The sequence below is a fragment of the Rhamphochromis longiceps genome, linkage group LG15, assembly GCF_057381845.1.
Source record: "Rhamphochromis longiceps isolate RC_006_pf linkage group LG15, R_longiceps_female_GT1.1, whole genome shotgun sequence".
Classification (NCBI taxonomy): Eukaryota; Metazoa; Chordata; class Actinopteri; order Cichliformes; family Cichlidae; genus Rhamphochromis; species Rhamphochromis longiceps.
In genome coordinates this window covers 18,618,599-18,643,056 of record NC_140571.1, presented here as the reverse complement: position 1 = coordinate 18,643,056, position 24,458 = coordinate 18,618,599, and the positions used below count along the sequence as shown (strand labels likewise).

The 24,458-nt window shown below is 40.7% G+C and overlaps 2 protein-coding genes across 3 annotated transcripts; one reads left to right on the top strand and one right to left on the bottom strand.

Moving 5' to 3' along the window:
* Positions 1-676: 676 nt before the first annotated feature.
* pcmt1 (protein-L-isoaspartate (D-aspartate) O-methyltransferase) lies at positions 677-10,211 on the top strand. Of its 2 annotated transcripts, none has more exons than XM_085382069.1 (8): positions 677-872; positions 5,768-5,872; positions 5,964-5,995; positions 6,742-6,846; positions 7,041-7,161; positions 8,206-8,291; positions 8,498-8,667; positions 9,202-10,211. In XM_085382069.1, the coding sequence occupies exons 1-8, from the start codon at positions 692-694 to the stop codon at positions 9,212-9,214; spliced, it is 813 nt and encodes a 270-aa protein (XP_085238195.1). In that variant the 5' UTR covers positions 677-691; the 3' UTR covers positions 9,215-10,211. The 2 variants fall into 2 exon arrangements, with proteins under 2 accessions (XP_085238195.1, XP_085238196.1); XM_085382070.1 differs by having other exon boundaries at positions 8,498-8,725.
* Positions 10,212-11,910: 1,699 nt separating this feature from the next.
* lrp11 (low density lipoprotein receptor-related protein 11) lies at positions 11,911-21,635 on the bottom strand. The gene is made up of 9 exons (XM_085382138.1): positions 20,847-21,635; positions 19,919-20,076; positions 18,229-18,370; positions 17,955-18,080; positions 17,303-17,494; positions 13,806-13,973; positions 13,670-13,726; positions 13,489-13,581; positions 11,911-13,400 (listed from the first exon to the last, which is right to left on the bottom strand). Exons 1-9 carry the CDS (start codon positions 21,412-21,414, stop codon positions 13,246-13,248), a joined length of 1,659 nt encoding a protein of 552 aa, XP_085238264.1. The 5' UTR covers positions 21,415-21,635; the 3' UTR covers positions 11,911-13,245.
* Positions 21,636-24,458: the final 2,823 nt, after the last annotated feature.

The window sequence follows — 24,458 nt, the reverse complement described above, 5'->3', positions numbered from 1 at the left end:
CTAAATAAAAATGTAAATTTCGTTGGGTAAGCATTTTTCTTCTGGCAGACTTCATCATATTAGAGAGGATTAAAATGATAATTATGTCTATTGCAATAAAATGTTCTTCTGTAAGTTTTAGGGATTTCAAAGGTCTGTGAGCTACATTGCAGGTAGCTGCCATTTTGACTCCAGGCATGATAGTTTCCCTAAGAAATTCCAAACAGCATTAAAAAATATTTTATTTATTTTGAAAATATTATCGATGCGTATTTGCAAAAAATAGAAAAATATCTCCGCATTATTGTCTGGAAGAAGAGGTACATTCTTATTGTATCTAATTAGCCAATCAGCTCATTTGTGTACAAAGGTTTTATTTCGAAGGGGAAGAGTTGCCTTAGATCATCTCTGGCACCTACTAAGGCGTATGTAACTACGGTAACCCAGTGAGACCAAATTCAGCGTTTCTCACATTGTTTGCTATTTCCCGCCACCTAGCGGCCGCTACCTGTCCTAACTGCGGCAAATCTGCGTTAAGCACAGTGCGGAATGTGGCTTTGCCCTTGCATCAAACACCGTGCTTGGACACATATCTTATAAAACAGATCAACTTTTATGAATTAAAGGGTAGTGCTGTGTGTGTGGTGGGGTGTGTCTGAAAGGGGGACTCGCCGTAAACAAAACAACAAAAAAAATAATAAAAATCAATCGGATGGCCGGTGACGTATCCGCCGCTCCGCCGTCCGCTCTGGAGGTTGTCAGCTTCATCGGCAAAACGGTCGGCGCAGGCGCGGCACTGACAGCTGCTGTCTACTTACTCCGCAAAGTCTGCTTAATAATGGCCTGGAAATCAGGAGGAGCCAGCCACGCAGAGCTCGTCAACAACCTCCGCAGTGAGTCTGCATGTTTTTCTAAAAAAAAGCGGCGGCGGTGGCAGCGACGCTTTTGCAGGTGCGTCGCCTGTAAATGGTTTAGTTTGGACGTTTAAGGTTAGCACAGAAGCTGGCTGGTTGCTAAGCTATGTGGTATGTTGTTGTTGACCTAGCAGCAACTCTCTCCACCCCTTTCCCAATTCACGCAAGGTAAAGATGCATCCCTTGCTGCGTTTGCAAATAACCAAGCCAACTCTTAACACTCAAATGACCTCTCCTTTGTTTGCAGTCAAGGGATTTTTGTGCAGCTAGAGCTTTTCGGCGAAGGCAGCTTAGCCTGCTAGCTCTATGTGCGTCATTTGGGACGCTGAAAGCCAAACGGCAGCGGCCCTGCCCACATCCACTAACGGCTGCCCGTGTGTCGTCCACTTTCACGCTGAATTGCAGTGACAGCTATGCATGCAAAAGCTCAGTTCGTATCGGTGGGTGAGTGAAAATGGCAGCTTGCTGTGTCACAGCTGCGGTGGGAGCAGTGACTCAGTGCTACTACGATCGATCCCATCAATCCCACATGGTTCAATCATGCTGTCATGAGGTAGCGCGAAACTTAGTCACTGACAGCTCTGCGCAGGCATGTTTCCCACATGCATTTCTGTAGACCAGAGAGTCCACTTCTGGTATAAGGTTATCTCCCAGGGCTATTTATAAGCTTTGCAGCTCAGCATATCATTACAAGCTTTAAGCTTTTGGCCGAAAGCTCTGTGGTTTGGGCCTTGCAGGGGAAATGTGCTTCACAAAGGAACAGTAAACCAGGGGTTTTCTGACTCCAAACAGTCGTTCTGGGGTTGTTTAATACAAGTTTGTGCATGTTTCTTTTATTTGGTTATTAGTAGCAATATCGTTGAAAAATATTTTTTTAATCACGACCCTGGTAACTTTCCTTTGATGGATGGCCAAAACGTCTTTGGGTTTTTATTTGTAATATGCAGGGAAAAAACGGTAAACACGACTACAACAAAACTGATAACAGGAAAGGGGGAAGCAATTATACCAAGTGTGCAAAACGCGCAGAAGTGCTAAAGTAGCAGCTGAGATATGGTCAGTTTAGAGTGTAGATGAGACAGAAAAAGAGAAAAACCCATGAAACATCAACAAAATAAATAATATAATAGGTACAACAACATTAAAGCAGATAAAATAATAAAACAATTACAAAATAGATTAAATAATGAAGTAAATATTTTAAAAAAGGCCCTGGTTAGATCATAAAATAGAAATAAATCTAGAAAAAGGAACAGACTAATCAGTGAATACAAATAAACTCATGCAGTGCTTAAAAAAAAAAAAATCAGCAGAATTGCACCCCTCCCAATCTGTGACCCTGATAAGGATAAGCCAAAGAGGATGGAAAATATTAGTTAAAATAAATGAAGTAAATAACATTAATGTCTATAAAGCATTCTCAGTGAAAAAGCCAGACAGAAAAGGACAATTTGAAGTTTTGAACACTTCCAGCTCCTCTTGTGTCAGTGTTATAAACTAAAAAAAATTTAGGCATGAGCAAATCAAATCCTAGTTAAAGAGACCGAAGCCGGTGCCAACATTTCTGAATCTGTAGGAACACCCCTGACATATTTCTGGGTTCATAAATGAGTCCACACAGCTTTCCATTACTCCATTATCTTTGCTGCAACAATGAAACCATTGTTTTATATATAAAAACACAAACAAACAATAAAATAAAAACTCAAATGAAAACTGACAAATTCATGAAAGGAAAACCTTTTCACGATTAAAACTACGCCCAATTAAAGGTTCATACTTGGGGGGGAAAAAACCCCTACAACCTTTTAAGTAATTTTCTTTTCTTGAACTTTCATTTATTTGTTTTCAGTTGAATTAATTAATGTGAATTAAACTAAAAACGCCACAGGCTGCTGGGCAGTGGATTTGGGCTTTTATGGATGGAAACAAAGGACATAATTACTGCGGAACAGAAGAAGACGCGGTGATTCGTTTATTGCAATTGTCTTGTTTTAATAAGCTTTGGAAGCCAAAATTCTCATTAACATTAAATTTTGCTTACATGCCGAGCTCTAGCTGGACCTTTTCAAGCCTTAACCTCTGCAAAACCAAGCTTGTTGTCAAGAAAAACACCCAAATATTTGTAGCTCGACACCTTGATAAGTGTTGGTGGTGTGACTGTTGACCTTTTCGTAAAAAAATCATGTCTTTTCACTTTTGAAATGATCCAGCTCCTTACCTTCAAGAAGCCTGATGATAACTGAGTCATCAGCTAATTTTTTGTTTCTATAACTGCTGCAGGACTCATTATTGTACATGATGATAAGTTTCATTATTAACAAAAACTTGCACCTGGTGATATTAATATGGCTTTAGTCCATATTAATGGTGTTATGAATTTAACTGGGAACACTTACTGGAAATAGAAGCATAAAAAGCAACAACATATAAAAAGAGTCAGGATTACCTTACCTAACCAAAGTCTATGTACTTGCTTGTTATTTTGGGGTGTTTGCTGTAAAGAAAACGTTCCTTTTAATGATAATTACATCAAATTAACTGAATTAGCCTTAGCATTAAAACCCTTTTTTTAGTGAATCTGTACAAAAAATACATTTTGTATTAGTCTGGTGCAAACTGAAGTCAGCTCAGTGTAAAGTTTTACCTGTGTGGTCATTACTCGCTCCACTTAACTGGACACTGACCCATTTAGACACATGAATGGCTTGAAGTTAACCTGAGTTTGCGTAAGCTGCATTTAAGCAGGTCACACGCAGGACGCATGCTAATTCCTGAGTTCTTCATTGTCTCTGTCCTCCTGGTCAGCGCTCAGGACCGGTCAGAAGGTTATTGGTTTGATGCTGAATGACTCATTCATCTTTAAAGTTCAGCAACTAGTCCTGTGCTCTAGGAAATGTGAAGCATGCCTCTAAGTTGTTCACCTTGTGGGTTTCAATTTTAGAAACAGTGTGAAGTTGGAGTGTTTGCTTGGTGAATAATTAAGGATGGGAGGATCGTGGCTTGAAATGAGCCATTAGATATTAGTTGTAGATGTTCGCCTGGCAGCTTGTTTCTGTGTAATGTATCCTAAAGTGGCTCATGGATCAGAGGGTGAGGGGAGTTGGTGATGACAGCAGAGCCGGCTGTCGTTGGCTTTTTCCTGCCTCTGGCACTCACTGCTAAAGGATCCCGTTAGGAGGGATTATTGTGAAGACGCTTCTTCACGAAGCTTTTTTGTTTGTTTCTTTGGTGGCCTGTCTGTAAGCTTTGGTGTTTCTCTGCTGCACACATACTGGTCAGCACATATGGGTCACAGCCTGTGTTTAGGCTGCAATTTCTGCATTTTCTTCTTTGACAGTAGTCAAAAAAAATGCTTACTTTGATTTTCTTTGCTTTTTTTTTCTTTGGTTTGCAACTTCATCGTCATCATGCACATTCTCATCTTCCTTCATCTTATCTTCCCCGAGAAGAAATGCTCAGTGCGTCATAGGAACTCTCCTTTCAGCTCAAGCTTATTGCAGCATAATTAAGGATTGGTTCAGGCTCCTCTGATCCAGCCCTAACTCTGTTTTGTCAAAAAGGAAAGCTTTAAGTCCAACCTTAAAAGTAAAGAAGGGTGTCTGTCTCTTGAAGCCAAACTGGGAGCTCATATTGGAAGGCTCTGCCTCCCATTCTACTTTCAGAAACCAATGAAGGGGCCAATGAAGACAAGCTGATATGGGAGAAACATGACCTGTCTTTCTGGTCCTGGTTGGCTCTCATGTAACATGGTGTATACTTTACCCCACTTCTTTCTTAAAAACAAGATCCAAGTTGAATTTTACTTAAATTTCACTTAAATTAGTTGAATTTTACTGAAAAATTTTCATAACCAGGGATGGAGATGGAGGGACCTGATTCGCTCAGGCAACACCTAAAAGGAGCAGCTGAAAGCATAAGAAAACATCATCTTACTTTTGCCTTGCAATTGTCACCTGGTTGTACAAACCCCAATGCAGAGGCTTTGGGTCCCACAGTGCGACAACCACAGTTTTCCCTGCTCTGACGTCTGTTTATAGCTAAACGGACGCAGTGAGCTGAGCCTTCACGTTGCACATTTCATCATGTAAACATTAATTTCTGCCTTAAAACACCAAATTAGAAAAATTTTCCCACGATGGCTCCAAACATCCAGACATGTGTGAGTGATCTTGGTGTTGACCAAAATAATTGTAATTTTGCCAGTAATCCTGATTTATTTCTTTACTTTTTTCTCCTGATCATCTTTGGTATATTTTTTGAAAAACACGATCATACATGCCTAATGGGTTGATAAAGCGTGTTTGTCTTCCATATAAACAAGGGTTTTGGCCTTCCCTCAAATTAAAATCACCAGACTGATAAGAATAATTGCTTAATTCACTTAAGCATGAAGCATGTGTTTATGCATCTTAATGGTCAGAAATAACAGAAAATACTCGTATTTCCCTGGAGTAAGGCAACACAGATGTTTTGCTTTAACTTTGTGTGGACTGCTTGTACTTAGATGTGTAGTCACCCCCTTGAAACTTTGTTCTGAGCCAGGAAGAATAATAAATACCTGATAAATTACTATACTTTACTGCAGTGATGCAAAAATATGAAAATCCAGTAGTTTGTTAGAGCAGTCCTGTTCATGATTTGGAAAAATGAGGCTATGTACTAGTAAAAGTAGTTTATTGTTGTGAATTTGCTGTCTCATATCTCTATATTGTGTCCTCCTTCATTCTTTTTGTCTGTCTGATTCTGCTGCGGGATTATGTATTATATATATATATATATATATATATATATATATATATATATATATATATATATATATATATATATATATATATATATATATATATACCGTGTTCTTTTTGCCTCCTCAGAAAATGGCATTATTAAATCTGACAAGGTCTACGAAGTCATGCTTGTCACAGACCGAGCACATTTCACTAGGCTTCACCCTTACATGGACTCGCCGCAGTCAATAGGTACGTCTGCTTGTGTACTCGCTCGCGCATCGCCGCACGGAGATCTGAGATTCAAACTAACCAAACCTACTTCCTGTCTTTTAACCAAAAGGCTATCAAGCGACCATCAGCGCCCCACACATGGTAGGACTTTAAAGACTTTCAGACATTTCTGTTCCCTGTGAATCACAGCTTTGAATGGTTTTGTTGTTGTTATTGTGAAGCTTGGTCCCATTCAGTCATTCCTAATCATCTATTTTTAGTAGATAACAGTAGCAGTTAACCAAATCCTCACAGTTTTGTGCATTTGTGCTCATTGTTGGCATGTTTCAGTCGAGTAATAGAAGCTTAAAGTGGATCCGTTATGTTTTTCCTTATTTGCTGCTGTTGATGGCACGGGAGATGCCCATTAAACATGCCCAGGGTTTTCTTTTGTTTGTTTGTTTTTATTCTACTTTTTGTTCTGGATGATGTCACAGAGAACGATGTTTCCCAGATGTTAGCTTTTTATTGAGGTTTTTGTTCATTTATTTTTATTGTTATTTATTTTTTTGCAGAACTAATCATTTACACCTGTAGTTCCCAGGAAGGTCGCGTGAAACTTTATGGCGTCTGTGGCAGTAAATCATGGCAGCAGCCTCTTATAGCCCTTTTCTATTAGTATCATCTCGACTTGGGAGAGGAGCTAAAACGGCTTGTTTCAGACAGAAGGAATCGTACAAAGCTACAAGAATAATAAATATAGAGCTGAGGATGAGCAGGATAGGTCCACTTTAAGCATGAAAAACTGAAACAAGCCTCACAGATGGCCTGCGCTGGGATTACCGTGTGTTAGCCTGTGCTGTGTGAGTGATGGGTTGAAATGCTATTGTCTCGTTTTGCCTCCCCAGCACGCCTATGCCCTGGAGCTTCTACATGACCAGTTGTATGAGGGAGCGAAGGCTCTGGACGTCGGCTCCGGCAGTGGGATCCTGTCGGTTTGCTTCGCACGAATGGTGAGCCACACACGCGACGGGTAAACACAAACGACTTCTCTTTGGTGGCATTGTTGATTAATTGAGCTGATTGATCCACTAATATGTCAACCAATCGATGAAAATCAATCAGATTGACTGCGTTGAACATTGTGAACGTCGTGATTGAACTGAGCGCGCCCCCCACACTCTCTTCATCCCTCTGCGCTTTACAGGTAGGTCCTAAAGGGAAAGTTATAGGAATCGATCACATCAAAGAGCTGGTAGATGATTCTATAAACAACGTGAAGAAAGATGACCCCAGTTTGATAACATCGGGCCGAGTCAAGCTAATAGGTAAGACATCGCGGATGAAAGCTTTATATCTTTGTTTTTTCAGCAGACGTTTGTGGGTTTTGAGGAAGGGCTGCTGCTTCCTTGATCCGACCGAACAGCAGACAGTTTAATGTTCCCCGGTGGAGAAAAAGGCAGCAGTCAGTAAACAGTGTGCAGCTCTAAATAATTGAGCAGTGAGGACTTTTACCTCCTCTGAAGGGGGGTTCAAGAGCAGTTCAGTGAGGGGATTAATAAGAGCAGTGATGCTTATTTTTTCATTTCTCTGTTTCGTCTTCCATTTCGTAAATCACTTTTTACTGTATGTGATTACAGGTGGTTGTCGGTTTTATTAATAGCAGTGCCTTTGTTGATTTATGTTTTCTTGGTCGCATTCTTTATCAGTTCTCTTTTGGATTCCTAATCGGTTTTCTGTGGTTAGGCCTCTGCAGGTTTTCACCATCAGCGCAGCTGTTTTGCTTTTACTCGGTCTGAAGAAATGGCATGCACATGATTCAGGTTTGCAGAAGCTGCTCTGCCATGAGTCTGATTTCATTGTTTTATGTTGCACAACTGTTGCCAGTTGCCAGCAGCGACTAGTGGAGTCTGATAGATGGGCAGCCTGGATTTCAGACCTTATTCTGAAATCTTTCTGTATTTAGTCTGTTAATAACGGCACATACGGGTAAAACAAAATACTCGCAACTGGGAGATAAAAAGAAGCAGACCAAAAAAAGATTTGTCTGCTGATTGATTAGGTAAAACACAACTAATGATATTTAATGGCAAAGTAAAATTAGAGACACCCTTTGAGTCTATAAATGTAAATAAACAAAAGCAATCTGTGATATGAAAGTAACTCCCAGCCCTAAAATACTGAAATATACTAATATTGAGATGCAGTTTTATCAGCATTACTCGGCTATTTCTGGCTTCTCAGATCAGGTAAATTGTTATAAATGTCAGATGCAGCATTGGCCAAGTAATGTGTCTCGTCCCACCCTGTGAGGACATCCATCAGTGTTTTCAGTGCGACAGCTTGTGACTGACGTTCTGCTGCTGTTTCAGTGGGAGACGGGCGATTGGGCTACACTGAGGAGGCGCCGTATGATGCCATCCACGTTGGCGCAGCTGCACCCACCGTTCCCCAAGCTGTGAGTGTCTCTGAATTCTGCTGAGCACATTGTTACCCTTTACTTTACAACAAAGGCTGGATACCTAAACTGTAAACCTGCTTCATATTTAATTTAGTGTGTTTTTATATCTGATCCAGTATGACTGTATCTAAATAGAATCCCTGGAATGTATTTTTAAAGCTGACTTGCTGTCCACCGCTGCCTCTCCCTTCTGCCTCCCTCAGCTTCTGGACCAGTTGAAGCCCGGCGGGCGGCTGATTCTGCCCGTAGGTCCGGCGGGGGGAAATCAGATGCTGGAGCAATATGACAAGATGGAGGATGGCAGCACCAAAATGAAGCCCTTGATGGGGGTGATTTATGTGCCTTTAACAGACAAAGACAAGCAGTGGTCCAGGTGGAAGTGACTTCCTTGTCCCTCTCCTTCCCCCTCTCTCCTTCTCACAGTGGCAAAGGTGAAATGGTGTGGCTTGGAGCAAGGCAATGGATCACAAGGGGCTGCATTTTGCTGCTTGTTGACATTTTTTTGCTTCTTCCATACCATACCAACTAGCTGCACGTTTCCTTCATCTTCTTTTAACCCCCGTAGCTCTAAATTGGTCTCAATAAAAGCTGCCTGATTAATGCACTCTGCTCTGTTTCAAACATGAGGGAATGAGCTGAAATCACAGCAGGTTGAAGGCACATGATTGGTTTCAGGAGCATGACTGCTTTGCCAATTTGGAAGCTTATTACCCAACTTCAACTCAACTACTTTATCTGATAATCTTTGAAAGATGAAAACAACTTTTCTAATGACGTTTTATCTTAACATGTTGCATGCGGTCTTCTCTTTTAACTCTGTTTGCATGACAGCAAGATTTCTGCTTGTTTTTCTTGCACCTTGCCTCAATTTTTGTGTGTTCTAATATTTAAAATGTGTTTCTCACAGGGATGAACTTTGAAGAGGAACGCAGTCCAGAATCCACCTTTTAAGTTTGAACCTGGAGAAAACTTGGAATGGGTCAGACAGCCCTTGACATTTTGTTCAAAGCATAACAAACGTGCTCTTTTTTTTGTTTGTTTGTTTGTTTGTTTAATTCTAACAACGGACTAGAGTTTCACATTTGATGACGGCCCCGAGGGGCTGCGAGGAAAGACTGCTTGACGCTCTGCACAGAAATATCGGAGAGAGATTTATTGTTTTTGTTTTCCAGGTCTGCATCCTTTTTGGTTTGTGTTCGTTTTAACCGCTGGATTTTTAGTTTTTTTGTTTTTTCTTTTTGTGGTTTCACCATTTGATTTGCAGTCAAACATTTTTCACAGCATTACATTTCAGCAGCATCAAAGCTGAATGCAGGAGGAACCCCGGACAACCAAGACGAAGAACGCCTGAGCCTGTTAGATAAATCACCTAGCTACAGTCTCTGTGTGTGTGGATCATAAAAACTGTAGACTTCTCTGCTAAAGTGTCAGCTTTCTTCCCGTGGCATCAGTGTTAAGAACACAAACACACACATAAATTAACACACAAAGCCTGATGTAAACCCCCACCACACACACACACACACACACATCCTGTTTTCATGTGCAGCACGTAAAATAAGTATCGGATCGTACCGAACATACTCCGAAGGGAGCAGAGCACTAATGACACCGACACATACGCACACACATACAGGCTGTGCTTTCCACTTTGATGTGTTGCTTTCTGCCGCTGGTTTCCATTAACAATTTGTGCAGGCTCCTCTGGTGACTGACACTAAATGGGGAAAGTCACTGCTTTGCCAAAATAAACTCCAACAATATAAAGCAAATGAATGTCTGTTTTCTTGATGGAAAAAAAAAATCATGAAATTAAAAAAAAAAAGCACATTTTATTTTGGGTGATCTGAGTGATGGATTATATTTGGCTTTCACAGTTGCTGGAATGGCATAAAAATAAAGAGATGCTTATGTTTTTGTCTGCCTTTTGTTATTGAATCTGTTTTGTACAAGTCTTATTTGCACTTGCTAGACACAGTGTTAGGTACACCTTACTAATCCTGGGTTTTCCTTCAGAGATAACTTAATTCTTTGGATTCAACGAGGTGCTGGAAACACTAATCAAAGATTTTAAACTGATAGCATCGCACGGTCACGCATCCATGGTGTGAATCACCTGTTTCACCACATATCAAAGGTGTTCTATTGGATTAGGAACTGGTGACTATTGAGGACATGCAAATCATGTTCAAGAAACCAGTTTGAGATGATTTGTGACACGGTGTGTTATTCTGCTTGAAGGAGGTGGTTCAAAGGGATGAAGATGATCACAAACCATATTCGGGTATGCTGTGGTGTTTGAATAGAAGAACCTTAATAGAAGAAAACATCTTCAACATCATTACGCCACCACCAGCAGCCTGAAGCTTTGATACGAGGCAGGATAGAGCCATGCTTTCATTCAAATGTGACGGCAGTAATCAAGACTCATCACATCTATTCAATACGATTTATTCATAGAGCGCCAAATCACAACAACAGTTGCCTCAAGGCACTTTATATTGTAAGGTAGACCCTACAATATTACATAAAGCACTGGTGAGCATCAGGTATGCTTTTAGAGTATTCTATTGACTAATTGTGATGAGTCTCTGCCAACTGTAGCATCAGTTTTCTGTTCTTAGCTGACAGTAGTGGCACCCAGAATGGTCTGCTGATATAGTCCATTTGCTTCAATGTGTGATTCAGAGATACCAGGGGTGTAATGAGTGGTTATTGGAGTTGCTATTGCCTTCTTTTCAGGTCAAAGCAGTCTGGCCATTCTCTGATATCACAATGCATTTCTACCCAGAGAATTGCTGCTCACTGGATAGTTTGTTTTTCAGACCATTCTCTAAACCCTAGAGATGGTGGTTTGGGGAAACTCCCAGATCAGCAGTTCCTGAAATACTTGGATGAGCCCATCAGTCACCAGCAAACATGCTACATTCAAAGTCACTTTAATGGCCTTTCTTCCCCGTTGTGATGCTCAGTTTGAACCTCAGAAGTGTTGTCCTGACCACATCAAAATTCCTAAATCCACTGAGTTGCTTGCAGTGATTGGCTGATTTGCAATAAGGAGCAGCTGAACAGGTGTACCTAATAACGGAGCAGATGAGTGAGTAAGTTGGTACTAAATCTAGAATCAGTTCCATGTACAGCCACAATAGAAGACACAAAATGGCTGGGCATACCTCGATAGAAAAAAAAGATTAACAGATTCAGCCTTCAAGTTCTCTTCTCCATCAACAGTCGAGTCACTATACTTGTTGAAATATATGCTGATTCTCTAAAAGAACCAAGGTGGAACTGGCTCGGCACACCATCAGTAAAAAAGACAGGGCTGTGATAGAAATCCAGTTTTCTTCACGCCAAACCCTACACTGCGACAAAGTAATGAAAAGTTGGTTGTAAAGCAAAATGATTTTAAACTATTTTTTCTTGACACGATGGACTAAATGTTTGATTATCAAAATTCCAGAAATACAAGAGGGAGAGACGAATCTCTACAGATATGATGATCATCTCTAAATAAAATCGTTTTGGCAAATCCTGTTGTTAACATATATAACCCCGGTACTTTTTAATTATATAATAAACTTTAATATGTTACATGAAAGACAGCACTTTGGGGGAATACATTTATCAAAATAAATATATATATAGATATATGGAATACACTCCAATTATGTTGCCTTATTAGAGAAAAATACGCAACAAAATCATACAGGACTAGAAATTCACCAAAAGACTTTGCTATAGTTTTATATGATTCTGGCAAACTTTAAAGGAAACATATCATAATTTCCAGCCGCATAATATAACATTTTTGACTTAGCAAGAGTAGCTTCATATGATTCATAGTTCAAAATAATGCTTATTATTTTTATTTGGCATACTTGGCTTTAAAACAGACTATGCTTAAATTCAGGGGACTAAAGGTCAGCAGAAAAGCTCATGAGCAAAGCTTCGAGTGTTTAATTTTTCATTAAAAAAATAATGTTCATTAAACTTCACACTTTACCAAACTCACTCACACCCCACCTACTGTGACTCTATGCTCTACAGTCTGAGAAACACTGCTTTATTTTTCTGTTTATGCAAATATTTTATTACAGGCTGTGTTGAATATTTTGGCTGCCTGACCTTTGGGGACAAATTAAGTACACTCTGTTTTTCTGAATAGCTACAGGCCATAAACAGAAGGTTTGACAGGTGGGTTGGGTTTCTGTCCTCAGACCCATGAATGTCCGTGTGGCTGATGTGACCAAATTTGGAATATCTGCTCTCACTGACATCCTAAAGAACCAGCAGGAAGAAAAAAGGACCTGAAACAGCATTTAACAGAGTCTGAAGCCTTCTCGCTCACATATGCTGACCACATGATTAGACTCTGATTATGTTTGACATGAACATCCACCATTGCAAAAGTGTGTATATGTGTTTATGTACATGAAAAAAATCAGGTCCTATAGGACTGTAACAGGCACTCGATGCTTTTTGTGTCTGCCGTACAGCAATTTAATGGGATTAAAACACACAGCAAAAATATGGCACATTAAAGTCGCACAGAGGCAGAAATAGCGCATGTTTTGTGCAGTAAAATGAACATGTTTGTCTCAAAGTAACCAGTGTTTAATTAATCAGTTGTAATAGATAAGACAAGTGTCTATTTTAGTATCTGTATCAGAAGTAAAGGAGAAACGCTGATATTCCATCAGTGATTTTCTTAGGACATAAGTATGAATTCACAAGCATCTCAGTATGTTCGCTGAATCTATCAGCAGCTGATATACAGTGCCAGTCAGAGGGGATCGGTGTGGAGGCGTTCGGCAACGTTCACGGCAGCAGAGCTTTGGATCTTTCTAACAGGAAACGAGGATAAATTAAGAGACATCGAAGAAATGCAGAGTGCAAATTCAGAACGTCCTGGATCGGGCTCTGATGGTTCTTTTCTCGGGTCTCTGATTGGCTACAGGTACATGCCATTAATGAGGTAATCTGACTCCTCTGTAGTGAGGGGACGCGCTTTCTTCAGTTTGTGGCGGACGAGCCTGAGACGACAGCTGATCATGAGCAGCAGCAGGGCAGTGATGATTAGGCCAAGTGCCAGAGGAAGGATGGCACCTGGAGAAAGAAATGCGCCCCATTCAGAAAAGGTCATCGGATAGAGAGGGAAGAGCCACAAAAAGCAGACAGAAGCTCTGGGTCTCACCTGACTCTGGGACTGGGTGTCCTCCCATGACTGGAAATGGTTTGGAGATGGGGGCGTCACTCACTGCTTGGCTCTGGGTGGCTTTAGGGGAAGCTTAAAAAATAAAACCGCTTAGATGAGAAAACGGCTGACTCACAACACTGAATTATTGACATGTGTTTGATTCTTTGGATGAATATACCTATCTCAGTCTGCTTGGTGACTGGAGGAGCCACACTGGCAGGTCTGAAAGCTGGACCTAAAAGGTGTTCGTACATAATAAAGTCAATCTTACTACAAAATAAATCAATCAAAATGAATGTAAGGTGGGCTCTCACTTTTTTGTATGCATTCACTGACACAGTCCAACTCCTGGAGGAAGTTGTTGTGGTTTCCCTGGCAGCCTCCATACAGGAAGTGTTTGCACTCTCCCACATTTTGGTCGTAGTACCACCGTGGGAAGGTGCCTTTACAGGGTCCCACAACTGGAGCAGCAGCACATGGGTCTAAAGGAACAAGACACGGCCTTTATATTTAACACATTTAAATGATTCTTGCACAGCAATGACACCTGTTCAGAGACAGTAGTAAAAAAGCAATATCCTCTTTAGTGGCCAGCATGGGGAGACTCCTCCGGCTGGCAGAAGACTTCCAGTTGTGTAGAAGTCAGTGGTAACAGTCCTATGTGCCCTTGATCTGTGACCTCAGTAAACAATTTTATGGGCTCAGTCACCAGCTTCAGATCATAATGAATACAACAAAATGAGTTTATTTTGGAATGTATGCTAATTATTAGAGACAGGAAGGCTAACAGTAGTGTCCTCAGTTTCACTGTGCTGATCCCTCATTTGTCACATCGAGTTGAAAAAAATCAACAGCTCAAAGTTGAACACTCAGGTCGAGGCAGGAAGATGAAGTACATATTTAATACAGCCTTTCGTAGCTGGTGTTACAATTTTAATATCAAACTCTTCAACATTTGTCCTACAAATGGATTCAGGTAAATTGATTTTAGCATTGAATAATCAATATTAAATACTATTATGTAATAAAGAGATACTGTTACAGTATTAAACATACTGCCATATTAATAGAATGGCACACCACTCGAATAACCCTGACTTTACATCTTTGGGTGAATTCGGAAACAGCGAAAATGACTGTATCTGACTATTTTCAGTGTATTTTCTACTTAAACAACTTAATACTGACATATTAATAATTAAGCATAGAGGGGCACTACTACTGTTCACTGAGCCTCATCAGAAATGGTCTCAGTGCTAAGGTGGCTGTGAAGAAGCCATTCTTAAGGAAGGGAAACAGGGAGAAAAGGCTGATGTATCCCATATTACACAGAAACTGGGATAAAAGTCAGTGGCAACATTTCTGATGGAGTGATAAATCCAAAATGAAAGTATTTAGATTCAGTCTTTTTACTGCCAATTCAATAAAAGCGTAGCTTGACAGAAAAACACACAATGGAACACCATCAGTTATGACTTGGTCTTCACAGTGCCCGGACCTCAACATCATTGAAGCAGCGTGGGATTATCTTGACAGAGAACAGAACAAAAGAGGGTCAACATCCAAAAAACAGCTTTGGATGTCCTTCATGAAGCTTAGAGAACTACTCCTGAAGACTATTTACAGAAATTACAATAAAGTTTATCTAAGGGAGTTTGAGCTGTGTAGAAGAATAAAGGTACGAACTCTGTTTTGCTTTATATACTGTATTTCCATGTGTGCATGCATTTCTTGTTTTTCTAGCAAAAGATAAATGAAGGGTGACCAAAAGACTGCTGTTGACAATCTGCAGCTTTTCTATGTTTGATATCGGACATCAAACAAGCTTGGCTGTAGGACTGTTGCTTGGACTTTGTGTCTAAATAAAGAGATAAAGTGATACGGACATCTAAGATTACTTCGAGCCCTTCTACCAGCGACTTAAGATATCATCCAATGTCATCATCCACCTTGAGTGCAAAGGTCAAAGCCCTCTACACAACAGTGGATTAACTATTTTTCCTTTTGACTTTGAGCACTAAACAATGAGGTATCATCTTAGTTTCCTAAGAACTTGGACGTGCATTTGTCAAATGAAGAAAAGACTCCTGAGAATCCACCTTGAGCACAAAATATCTATAGTAAAACAGCAGTGTGGTCAGTGACATTCAGGGATCGGATGGCAGAGCGGACAGAGGAGCTTTGTTCCAGCACTCAGAGTGGATGCAGGCAAAGAGCTGCTTTCCCAGGGACCGCAGAGTGGCCCTGTGGCTTTGCCAGCATTTTGAGCTCCGTGCCATGACTCAGTGGCTGCCTACAGGCTCCATCTGCTTCAGTACCCAGACACACCAAACCCTCTTGGTCTCTTCACAAAGGGGATTCTGCACCAATGACACAAATTCCTGTATCCTACATTTTCATATTCTTCTGTTTCTCCTTTCCTAAACAGACTGCAATGAAGAAATGCTCCAAAGTGTGACTAAAGTGCTTTAAACACAGTTAACATCACCATTTTATATTAATTGCCTAAATCTGTCTAATAATGCGATAGCTGAGTACACTGTAGACATGGGCTTTCATCTATAAAGGTTTTGGCTGCACACTGTCTCAGTCGTGGCGTTGCCTCGTTGGAGGCTGGGACTACGCCATAAAACGACCTCTGTGATAACACATGCCAACCTATTTCTTCAGAAAATAGGTTGTACTTTATATTTCCTCCAAAATAAGCTTTATAGTCCATATGTTTTTTATTTCAGTGTCTAGCCCTGGACAACAAAGGTTGCCTTCCTTTCTGCTGTCCATGCTGCTAAGAATAGCTTCTTTATTTTGCTAAAAAAAAAAAAAGCTTCATTATTGTAAAAATAGAAAGAAAAGAAATAACTATTAGTATTTTGTTGACCCTGCTTGCTTTACAGGTGAACTAATAACTTCAGCATCACTTTTAAGAACAGGCTAGCAGTTGGCCAATCAAACTTGGCTTACATACTGTTTTACTGGAGCCAGACCGCTGGCTGTGACAAACGACTGGCTCTAGTTTTAGTGCAGACGTCCAGCCCAACCAGTATTAATGCTAAATATTCCTGAAACTCTTAACTAATTACTAACATGAACTCTGTACAGATGTTGTGTTAACAGTTGGTTAATTTTTGCTTTAATGGAATTTCTTATGTTGGACTTGCGGCACCATCTTGTGGTTTACAGTGGTTATCATGATGGAGCGAACCCTGTCCCTATTTCAACTTCACTTTATATCTCTGCATCTTGTACAAAGGCTCCTTTTAAATAAGTGTTTTTCCAAGTACCTTGGAGCATGAACACCACCAGAGACGTTATAGGAGAGAGCCAAGGCACTCAAAGAACCCCGAATAGAAATTTATGGGAGAACTACGGCCTTCCTTGAGAGCCAATCAACAGGCAGTCTGGTGATTTATGAGCCAATTGAATTGTACTGAGGCATGTCCGCAAAAGACTTTCACAGTATGTTAACCGTGTGCTGGCAGGCATATCTGAACGTCATAGTAAAGATGTAGGAAAGCATCCTTATCATTGGTCTGGTGGGATGAACCAAGATGTCGATCATGTTGGCACTATGGACTGAGCCATCAATCAAGCCACACTCCTGTGAAACTTTGAGTTGGTGCTGCCGAAGTACAAGTTGTGGGAGAAAACATCTTTTTAAACCTCACTTTAATTTAAGTGCTTTTAAAAAAATCTTATCTGAGTAGTGATTCTATATTTGCTGCTTTTATATCCCCGAGAACATTAAAATGACAATTTTAAGATGCCTTCAGAGTGGTTTTACATGCTTTTACAAGGACTTTGACCTCTCTACCTTGACTGACTGAAGCTTCCTGCTCACTGGCACTTTGAGAAGGAGCCGCCTTGCTTGTGTCTTGCGGTGTGATGGTCTTTCTGGCTCCAGTCGGGAGCATGGAGTCGTCTTCAGCTTTCTTTGTCTGAGCGACAGGCCGCTGAGGGCTGGGCAGGTCCACAGCGTGGGTCACTGACTTTCGGCTGCCATCGACTAGAAAAAAACAAAAGAAGCCATCGCTTAAGGGAAGGTATGTTTATGGATTTTTGCTAGCATTTATATTGATGAAATGACTCAAATAATTTCAGCCTTACAAAAGACTTCTATTATCCACTCATCACATAAATATAATAACAGCTATTTTACTCACTGGTTGTAAATTTGATCTTTTAAGACAGCTGTACATTAGCATAACACATACTTTTTACAGGTTAATTGACCAACGGCTGTCTTTTTAGTCATGCTGGCTTCAGCTGAAACCTGAGTGAGTTCGGGCTTGTTCAGAAGCACACTGCCATATAAGAAAGTGTCGTTCTTGATTTATAAGAGAAAAGAGTTTTGTACTGAAATTAATTAATTTTATCTAGTATGCATAATCATTAAAAACTTTAATAGAAATGAAAATTGGATTCGTCTTCCAGCTCCAACAAAGTGAGTACTAGGTGTTTCCTACAGTTTGGGCAGAAGTCTTCGTCTGAGCGGTCTGGACAGTGCTGCTTCCCATCGCAGGCATAGGTGATGTCAATACAGCAACCGTCATCACACTTAAATTGGTAGTTTGAGCAGTGACCGGTACATACTGTGGGCACAGATAAGAATACAGTAACTACACATCTTCTCTCTTAAATGGTAAAGGAATATGTCACAAGTCACGCACCCTTTAGCGGTAATCAGTGCAGCACAAAGGAAGTTGCAGAACATAGATGGAAGTTTTGGTGATTCATTACCTTCTGCTTGGTGTTTTGGAGCCAGTACGGTGACAGAGATGTTATCGGAGCTCTTCTGTCCCGCCGTGTCAGTGACTGTCATCTGAAACGTGTAGACTCCTTCCTGGAGGCCACTGATCTTCAGCAAACCTGGATGTGTTGACTTTAGAGCACAAACAAAAAATACATCTCTGAAGCAATCAACTTCTAGACTTTTGTTTTGCCAAATTAAAAAAACACCTAGTGAGGACTTCTGTAAAACCGCACTGGGTTTTAAACATGTAGCAGTATATGCATCATGGATCATACATCCATCCTACTTACTTCTCTGACAGACTGGCTCAGCTCCACTGGCACAAGAACAGATACAGGAAATGTTCCATACCACATGCAATCAATCCTAGCAATGCACCACATCTGTGTAGCAGAGAAAATCTACTCTCTCATGCTAACGCTTTATTTTATCTTTGCACAATCACAACACTTACAGTCATACTGACGCCATCTGATCTTTACTATGCTGTTTATATTACATGTTTTTTTTGGCTTCCTACATGTTTTTAGCATTTTGCATTTTTGAATTGGACATATTTTTTGTTGTTAGATCTTACAACATTACATATTAAATGTAATTATTTCACTTTATTGAATTTATTTTTATTTGATTTTGACAAAATTTATTTTCTACTTTTCTACTTTAAGCTAATAAGGTCTACGTAAGGTCTATCTATTATCTTATCAATAAAAATCTGTACCAGGGCAGGATATACAATACATATACATAGTAATAAGTGTTGTGTTGTTTCTCCTTAGCCTTGATGATTTTGATTTTGTGTGTTATTTTTAGCTGCAGAGTTTTGTATCTGACATCATTTGATATTTCTGTACTATTGTTATTTTTATGCCATTGTGCTGCAGTCAGAATCACTCTCCCCCCCCCCCCCCCCCCCCCCCCCCCCCCCCCCCCCCAAGCATTAAAAGCAAAATTAGCAGAGCAGAATAACCTATAAAATGCTGAGACTGGACATCTTCTGACAGCATCACCCACTAGTTTATCTTCCAATTGTTTCATTTTCCCCATACCTAGGTTCTTAGATTTCATATTAGATTATACTGCAGAGATTTTTAGACCAAATAATATTTTCCATAACTTGGCCCATGAGTTTTATATTATATTACATTATATTATATTACTGTTGCCATACATAATTTTTAAGAGTTGTGCAACCTGCTATGAACAGAGAGTTGCTCTGTAATGAGCACTGTGTCAACATGGTTCTGTACTTTCCTGCCAATTGTTTTCATTGGGAGCTATTTTCTGTTAAAGGTAGAAAATACAGAAAATTAGTGGTTTTAATATTTACATAAGAACAGGAAAAGCTGTGCAGGGTGTTTAAAATCTCTTTAATGTTATAACCACAGGACAGTGTCTTGTATTGCTGCTTACCTAAGGGCAGTTTAGAAATAATAAGCTCTTTATTTGTGTTGATCTCTGCACACAAGCCACTCTGTTGACTTAACTAATGAAAATACCCAAATGCATTTAGCTTTCTGGGTATTCATATTGCAAATGAAAACATCAGAGACACCTGAAGGAGAGAACAATAGAGATGTATATATGTGGATCTTTAGTCTAATCCTTTGTCACCGCCATAGTTAGAGGCTTTCATCTACACCTGTATAGACTGTATTGACTAAGGCACATGCTGACCTTCATATTGATGGCTGTGTCTCCTTTAATCAGACTCCACTCATAGCGGCGGATCCCGTGGTCGTCCACGCTGTCACGGCCATCCAGCACAGCCCAATCTGTGGGCAGCTGGATAACCACATCCTGTCCAGCGTCACTGCGAGGAGGCTCATCCACGTCTGCAACATCAAGCACAGGTAGATGGAAAGTGTCCTCTACATGCCTCTTTATTTACTCTCTTCATCCAATTTTCACATTAAATCATGTTTGATTCTATCGCAGGCTAAAACATGATTAGATATTTTTTGTTTTTTATTCACATATATCCTTTTAATTCCATTGCTCACGCCCAAAGCCCCTCACAAAAACATCTGCTTCTATTCTCAGGAGGGCAAGGCTACAAACCTATGAGGCAAATCATTAATCCTCTCTACTGCATTATCTGGATAAGAAGCAGGTGCTAAAGGCTGGTTCTGCTGTTAAAGTCAGTTTCTGTCAGCTGTTACAAAGCTGACAGAAAAGTTTTTATCCTGTTTTAACAGCAGGGTTTCCTGGTGGGATTAAATAAAAAAATACAGTAAAGTGACAGAAAATTACCCAAATAAGGTTTTTGCCACAAACCTGAGGAAAATTAATAAATTACTTTTGGTATCTTAGCTTATAACACCTCATATAGAAGATTACAAAAGCCCATCCAATATGATCATCGGTGATCTAATTATAACATCATAATTCAAGAAATAATTGCTGTCATAACAGGAAAAACATCCTAATGAATAATAACTTTTTCAGCAACCATTAGCAAACATGCTATTTTCTATTGCTCCATCAATTTTACTTAAACATACATGAAGGCATGGACATCCTATCATTTTCTAAATAACCTATCAGTTATAAAACAGTTCTTAACCCAGTAACTAACACTGCGTGTGTCTGCAGGGTCTCCCACCTGCATCATCCTCATCAGGAGCTTCTTCTCCGGGCCTCCGGGCTGAGTCGCTAGATGAAACAGGGAGGTGTCCCTGCGTTGTGTTGGGAGTCCGGCTGTATGTCGTGAAGCCTTTCTGAGCCGAGAAGGCGCACACATTCTTACTCCTGTAGGTGCAGTTAAACAGGTAGCAGCGGAGACTGTCCCCGGGCTGCCTTTGGTCCTCGTGAAGCACCGCAACTGTGCAGTGAGGCTGGGAGCAGCAGGCGTGCACACAGTCCTTCCTGGTGTACACCCTGTCCGGGGCCAGCAGGAAGGTGGCTCCTTGCTCGATGGAGTCCTTGGCCCGGATGATGCGATCCCCCGCGGCACTGAAGTCGCCCACGCAGGAGTCCATCACTTCACCTGTCCTGTAGGTCTGGTCCTGCTGCAGCTGTTTGCGGAATTCCTCCAAGAGCTCCTCCACCCCGGATATTTTGGATTTCAAGTCCGATATAGGCGAAGATCGAGCGTCGATGCTGCCAAAGGTGAGCAGCAGCAGCAGCCCTACACAGGCGAGCAGCAGCCGGGGATGCTGAAGCAGAGCCATGTTGTTGATCACACAGTCAGACGGCGTCTCCCTCTGCCTCCGGCTGGCCTCCCGCTCATGAAACTCCTTCCCGGCACAGACGGCCTTCCTACATTAAATATATCCCTGTTAATATCGTTTAACGCCACTGCTAGGCTGAACAACCAGCTGTAACCGTAGAGCCGCGGAGCTTACAGTTCGTCCTTCGACTGTGCTGGAAATCTGCTGTTGTCATGGTGAGGGGGAGTCGGCGATGGCTGCTGACGTCACGGGGATGAATAAACAGGACGAAAAGCAGCTCACCTGTTAACTGCTCTCATCCACCGGCGGGGGCTGTTTGAGTCAGTGTCGTATATTTTTAATTAATCTATCATGTTAAAATAGTTTTAAAATCTAAAAATCTTTTAAAATCTTAACTAATGATGATTTGAATAAAATAAAAGACATAAAATATAAATAAATTCAACAAATACATGGAAATAAGACTTCCCATCTCTCCTAAACATTGATTAAATCTTTACTATCCCATACTGCAATACCTGCATTTATTTATTTTATATTTTTGCTCATTAAAATTTTAATTGAATTATGAATGTAACTGTTAGATTTTATATTTTCATGAGTTTTTCCTTTGTTGAATTATCAAGTGCTACTAGACTCTCCCTGATATTATTAATAGTGAGTGATAGTAAGTGTAGCCTTGTTATGGATTGTTGGAAATAGTATTTGTATTCTGTACTTAGTCTGTGGGGGGGGGGGGGGGGGGGGGGGGGGGATCACACAAGATTTAAGGCCAACTTCAAATTATACCTGTTAACTTTTTAAATATCTTTAATTCTACAGTCTGGTGTTTATTTGCTTTCCTATATTTGCATATCTGTGTATAAACCTAGTTTAATAGGCAGTGCTTGGTAGCAATGTCCCCTTCAAAACTGTTTATTAACATATTACGATGACTACTTTGTACCTTATTGCATAATATTAGATAATTTAATCCAAACCAATGCATTGTGCAATAGAGTTTTGGTATTTTAACTGTTCCTAAAATGAGATCCAAGTGTGCTCCTCAGGGTGCTACTAAGATAAGATAAGATAACCTTTATTAGTCCCACACGTGGGAAATTTGTTTTGTCACAGCAGGAAGTGGACAGTGCAAAAGTTATGAGGCAAAAATTAGAATACAATAAGAATAAATACAGTACACAACTGTACAGAATAGAATAAAATAAAATACTATATACAGTAGAATAAAATAAAATAAATATACAATAAGATAAAAATAGAATACAAATACAAATACTATATACAACTGAGTAAAAATACAACGATGACAGAAAGGATTATTGCACTTAGTATTATTGCATATGTATGGATGTGTGTGCTTGATCAGTTAAAGTCTTTATTATGGAGTCTGACAGCAGTGGGGAGGAAAGACCTGCGAAATCTCTCCGTCCCACACCGTGGGTGCCGCAGTCTCCCACTGAAGGAGCTGCTCAGTGCTGTCACAGCCTGCTGCATGGGGTGGGAGATGTTGTCCATCAGGGATGACAGCTTAGCCGCCGTTCTCCTGTCACTCACCACCTCCACTGGGTCCAGAGGGCATCCTAGAACAGAGCTGGCCCTTCGGATCACCCTGTTCAGTCTCTTCCTGTCCCCAGCAGAGATGCTGCCGCCCCAGCAGACCACGCCATAAAAGATAGCAGAAGCCACAACAGAGTCATAGAATTTCTTCAGGAGTGGGCCCTCCACTCCAAACGACCTGAGTCTCCGCAGCAGGTACAGCCTGCTCTGCCCTTTCCTGTAGAGGGCGTCTGAGTTATGAGTCCAGTCCAGTCTATTGTTCAGATGAACACCAAGGTACCTGTAGCTGTCCACAGCCTCAATGTCCATACCTTGGATGTTCAGTGGTTACTAGTTACTGTGTTGCTGTTATTTGGAACAAGCTGCCGAAATAGCATTGAAAGAGTTTTATTCTCACAGTCTTACAGTTAACGATGCTCTCCGAGTGTGTGTTAAGTTTTGTTTTCATTTCATTCAAGCTAACAGTAGCCATTGTCGGGCTACAGTTTATTTCTTTTGTTAATCTTTTAATAACATTGAGTTAACATATAATAAACTATTCTATAAAGATAAAATTGACACTGGCATACGAAGGCCATAAAAACATGCAAAGCTTTGAAAATGATCTCTGTAACATATTAAGTAGTGGAGTAAACATACAATAATGGTGAAATGTAAGGTAAACACAATACGGAAATAAGCAGAGAAATACAGGGAGTAATAATACTAATAATAATAATGGATTGGATTTATATAGCGCTTTTCATGGATCCATGGATTCTGTCCGTGTTTTGATCTGTTCACCATCAACATTGCGTGCAGCAGCAACCACAGCCTCCCAGACACTGTTCAGAGAGGTGTACTGTTTTCCCTCCTTGTAAATCTCACATTTGATGATGGACCACAGGTTCTCAATGGGGTTCAGATCAGGTGAACAAGGAGGCCATGTCATTAGTTTTCTTCTTTTATACCCTTTCTTGCCAGCCACGCTGTGGAGTACTTGGACGCGTGTGATGGAGCATTGTCCTGCATGAAAATCATGTTTTTCTTGAAGGATGCAGACTTCTTCCTGTACCACTGCTTGAAGAAGGTGTCTTCCAGAAACTGGCAGTAGGACTAGGAGTTGAGCTTGACTCCCAGTCCTACTGCCCGAAAAGGCCCCACAAGCTCATCTTTGATGATACCAGCTCAAACCAGTACTCCACCTCCACCTTGCTGGCGTCTGAGTCGGACTGGAGCTCTCTGCCCTTTACCAATCCAGCCACGGGCCCATCCATCTGGCCCATCAAGACTCACTCTCATTTCATCAGTCCATAAAACCTTAGAAAAACCAGTCTTGAGATATTTCTTGGCCCAGTCTTGACGTTTCAGCTTGTGTGTCTTGTTCAGTGGTGGTCGTCTTTCAGCCTTTCTTACCTTGGCCATGTCTCTGAGTATTGCACACCTTGTGCTCTTGGGCACTCCAGTGATGTTGCAGCTCTGAAATATGGCCAAACTGGTGGCAA